At 27.4% G+C, this 5461-nt stretch overlaps 1 protein-coding gene across 1 annotated transcript; it reads left to right on the forward strand.

Annotated features, from left to right (window-relative positions):
- Positions 1–1976: 1976 nt before the first annotated feature.
- GLRG_12001 (uncharacterized protein) lies at positions 1977–2183 on the forward strand (the record flags this gene model as incomplete). The annotated part of the gene is made up of 2 exons (XM_008102684.1): positions 1977–2037; positions 2092–2183. The coding sequence occupies 2 exons, from the start codon at positions 1977–1979 to the stop codon at positions 2181–2183; spliced, it is 153 nt and encodes a 50-aa protein (XP_008100875.1).
- Between the last annotated feature and the right edge of the window lie 3278 nt (positions 2184–5461).

Genomic DNA, 5461 nt, shown 5'->3' on the forward strand with positions numbered 1-5461 from the left:
TTATAATTAACGCTAATCTGCTAGAGAAGCTACAGCTAATTAACTATAGATCTACTAGGGGATCTATAGGGTATTACCTAGCGATTTTACTATATAACACCTACAGATAGTTTCTCTCCTTTACGTATAATTTAGATCTAGTTTTTACCCCTATTATTTATTAATTATATATTAATACGTATAGTTAATTATATTACTAAACCTAGTGATTTTAACACTAATTAGTAGTTAAATACTACTATTTACTACTACAGATTAGTAAGGGCACTAGAAGAGGTAATTTTCCTTATTAACTATTTATAGAGGCCTAAAGTAGGCTTTACTAAAAAACCCTATTATAAATACCTTTATACTAAAGGTTATACTATACGCCTATTATAGGTTAATTTATATTAATAGTAACTTGTCCTCTTAACTTATAGAGAGATATATAAATTTACGTTATTTATATAAGTAAATTAACTTTATTACTATATAAGAAGTTATTCTTAAACATAAAGAACACCTTACTTTATATACTAATTTACTATTAACTAGTAACTACTACTAAGTTATCTCTTATTACTCTTTTTCTTATAAGCCTAAGCAGCTTACTAACTTTCTTTTCTTTATATATTTTTTCTTATTCTTATTAAGTTATTCCCTATTACTAACATAATAGCTTATTTATTACCTATAAGCTTACTAAGAGTAAAGTTTCTTTATGTCCCTTTTTCTTTAACTATCAGTCTTTATAGTTACCTATACTACTAGTAGTAAATCCTCTAATAGATATATACACCCTTTAATAATAGTTAAAAGAAACGTCTATAACTAAGGGGTAGTTAGGCTAATAGAGGGTAATTATAAGTAAGCAGCTAAGATAAGTAAGCATAAAGAGGATGCTATAAGCACTGCGCAGGGTAGTAACGCTACTAAGTAGCCTAAGGTAATTTACCCTATGTACGTGTTACTGCCTAACGCTACTAAGAAAGTAAAGGTAATTACTAGAAGATACTAAGTGCCTAAAGGACTTAAAGAATTTATCTTTACTAACTAATAGTAAAAAGACTATATTACTAAGTTACTACTAGATCTCCTAATTACTAAGTAAAGAAACGTATTTACTATAATAGTAGCGTTTTATATTACTAAATATAAGTATTATAACTATCTTTATTAAGAACTTTAAGGTAAGGCCTAATCTAACTTTAAAGATTAGTTAGTTAATAATTTCTTACTATTAGTATATAAGATTACTAATAAACTATATAACTACCTTATAGGCTATAAAGTAAAAAACTTTATAATTAGTTTATATATTTAAAAGGCTATATAAAATACGTTATATGTTATATAAGATAAAAAGTTAATTATAATTACCTTATAAAAGATTTAGTAATTTAAGAAGTAACTAATAGATAAGGATTTTTATAAGGATATTACTAGTATAGTAAAGCTACCTTTTAAGCTTATAGAGAAGGCTAGGCAGGCTACTATCTGTAATTTACCTATAACTACCTAGGTAACCTTATATAACAACCTATTATTTATACCTCCCCTTGCCCTATTACTATAAAACTCTAAATAACTATAGTAATTTATAAAGATTAAGTCTAGCTATACCTCTTACTTATAGTAACGCCTGCTACACCTAATATAACAGTAAGTAAGTAAAGTAGCCTAACGCTAAGGTAATTAATAGACTTAATAAAATTCTACACTAATAATCTAGGTTTAATATATAGTAGTGGCCTATATAAAACTATTAACTTAAAACTGCCTTTTTCTTATAATCTTTATATCTATATAGGTATACTATAAAACTACTATAGTATATTAATAATAGTAATACTAAAAGGGGAGCTATATAAGTATTATACTACCTTAGGTAGTGTTGTAGGGGTGTGAGCTTCGTTGACCTCTTTGGGGGAACGTTCGTTTTTACGTTGAAGGACCGTTACTCGGAGTGCTGAGGCAGCGGCAACCGAACAGCCATGGGAACGATCGTTTGCAGGGAAGACGGGATCGCAGCCCGCGAACTGGTCACCATCGGAAGTGAAGGGTTAACACGTTCGACACGTTACTATGGTGAGAACAATACCTCGGCAGTGCGGTCGGTCGCCAGCCGGATTGGAAAGAGCGATATATCTATACTGTCCCCAATGCATTACATCTTATGGGGCGACCTGGCCTCTAAGTAAGCAAATAGTTAACAATCTAACTACTATACTCTCTTTAACTACATATCCTTATATCTTCTATTTACCTACCCTAGGTATAAGCATATCTATTCCCCTTTTATCCTATATCCTTGCTTCTATAGGATATATCTTTATATAAGAGATATACTCTCTTATATTCTCTTTAGCTAGAATTCTCTATCTATGAGACTAGCTTACCTGTTATGCAGACATATAGTTATTTTAATAATTTTAATATAATAATAGTAAAGCTTAAATAGCGCTTTAAAGGTAATAAAGTATACCTTTTATATCTTACTAAGCTTTACTATACTTTCTTTAATTTAGTTACTAGAGAGAATACTAATAAGAGTAAGCTTAGGGTCCTTAACGCGCTTATTACGTAAATTACCTAGCTTATATAAGTAACTACTTATAACAGCACCTTATATAATAAAATATACTATAAGTAAGTACTTACTTATTACTATAGTATACCTAAATACTTTATTACTATTCTTAATCTACCTATAACCTTTAGTAGACTTTATATATAATTATATAGTAGTGTAGTAAATTTACTTTTTTACTATACCCTATAGTTATAATACGTTAGTAATAATAATAATTATAATAATAACTAATATTAAGTTAACTATAAGTATAATAGCTAATATAACTATAAGGTAGATCTTTAGTAACAGTAAAGCTAGTTATAAGGCCCTCTATAGTTAGCCTATAATAAAGCACTACCTAGTAGTAATCTATTTAAGAAGTGCTTTATCTATAGTAAATTAGGCTATTAGTTAACTAAATATATAAAGGAAGAGCAACAGGCCTCCTTTATATAGTATAAAAGCACCTACTTTACGTAGGCTTTACTAACTACCTTTAGTTACTTTCTTATTAACTATAAAAGAATAGAACTAAGTTATCTTAAAGAAGTAAATAAGGATAATAAGATTTACCTATTAGATAGTAAAAACTATAAATCTACTACGTTTTTTACTATAACTATATACTTTAGTAAGTAGTTAATTAATAGCCTATCTACTTATAAGAAGCTATATAACTAAGTAACTTTTTATACTATAACCTATAATAATCTATATAAAGAGTTATTATCTAACGCTATTATAAAAAGTAATAATATCTTTATATTTAATAACTATTACTTTATATTTACCTTTTAAGGTATAATACCTAACAGTAGTGTAGCTAACGTATTTACAGCTAGATAATAATAGTACTACGCCCTTAAAAAACACCTTAGTAAGAAGATCTTACTAGATACTATATATACTAGTAAAGTAATAATTTACTTTAGTAGTAGGGATTACTATAAGTCCCTTAGTGTAATCTATATACCTATACTAATTAGTAAGCTTATTTTCTATATAATAATAAGTAATACGCTATTTCTCCTCTACTTATAAGATATAGATTAGTATAGTGTTAAATTTAATAACTTTACTAACTAGCTTATTAAGGATAAGATTATTATACCTATTACCTAAAAATAAGGCTACGTATAGATACTTTTAGATCTACTAGAGAGCACTATTATAGAGTAACACTTGACTAATAGTGAATTACACTAGATTTACTACTAATTTAGCTATTCTTTAGTAAATTACCTTTTTAAGCTTCTTAAATAAGTAGGTAAATTAACCTCCCTTACTATAGTTAAAGAGATTGATAAATACTACTATTACTACTAACTTAATATAAAAGCGCCTAGTTACTTTAAATTTATATTATATAATAAGTATAATTTTAACTATAGGATTATTATTAATATAATATACCTAAGTAGTAATAAGCTAGTGCTTTATATAGTTAACTTAGTTACTATATTTAATATAGTAAGATTCTTATATTCTATTACTATAAAGTATGTATAGGAGGCACTATAAATATACTAGATTAATATATAACTTAGCCTACCTAATTAAATTACTACTAACGCTAGCCTACATTCTTATATAGCTAAATTTAAACGTACTACTTATATATGATTTATTAAGATAAATAAGGTGCTTATTAAGGCCTATTAATCTATTAGTAAGGTTAAGTAATATTATACTGCCTTTTACTATATATGTAAGATTCTCTATATAGATAGTAATTATAAACCTAAAGTCGCCTTTTAACTAGCTATTAAGACTATTAATAATACTACTAGCCCTAATAGCCTTAAACTAACCCTACTTATTTTTAGTATATACCTCTATATTATAGATAATTTACTACCTGCCCCTTCTACTATATAGCGCGCTAAATTAGTAAAGAAGGCTATAAGCGTAGTGTAGTAAATCTACACTAAGAGATAAGTATATAATACGCTAGTAATATATAACAGCCTAGATATAATAGGTACTATAGCACTACCCCTTTAATTACTTATCTATATATAGTATAAAAAAGATAGCTAGTAAGGCCTATTTTATCTAGTTACTAATAATAGCACTACTTATACTATTAAGTTACCTTATAGCCTATATAACCTTTAAATTACTATAGTAAAGCTATACTATATAGTATAGGAAGAAGATTAATTACTACTACTACTACTAGTAATAGCTAAAGTAGGTAATAAATCTATATAGGCGTAAGAAGAGAAGCCTATAGTAACCCCTAAATCTATAAAGAAAGTATATAATACTATTATTGTTAATAATAAAACGCCCCTATTATAAGGCTATAGCTACCTATAAAAGAACTTAGTTAACGCCTTTTTTTATAGAATATTTCTTACTATTAACCTTTTTAATATATACCTTACTTTAAAGAAAGAGGTAGACTATATACTTACTATTAAACTATATAAAAAAGGCATTATTACTACGCTAAGTAAGCTATTTAAAGAATCTAATAAAGTAGAGGTAAAAGCCCTTATTAACTATAGTGTATTTTATATTATTACCTATAATAAGAAAGCATATAGTAATATAAAGATCTTTAAGTTATATATAGTATATAAAGGTAAAGAAAAAATTAAGTAACTATATAAGAAATTATAGTTAGTTATCTAAGGCTATATAGATAATAGTAAGGAAATAATCTATATGTAGTTACTTACTATTTAATAAATAATGATACTTATCAGGTGTGACATGTTTAGCGGCAGAAATAAGCCCTATGTTTTGGGCCGTTACAAAACATCACGCGCGCACCTATCTCTCAGGGGGGGTGCAGGGACAGGATTTTTCGAAAAGGGAAAGAGTACCTCGTTCTGAGCTTATTAACGGCGTTGCGTGAGTGCGTAAAGGTGGTCGTTACAGAACGGAAGGACTGAT

Source organism: Colletotrichum graminicola (assembly GCF_000149035.1).
Source record: "Colletotrichum graminicola M1.001 genomic scaffold supercont1.350, whole genome shotgun sequence".
NCBI lineage: Eukaryota > Fungi > Ascomycota > Sordariomycetes > Glomerellales > Glomerellaceae > Colletotrichum > Colletotrichum graminicola.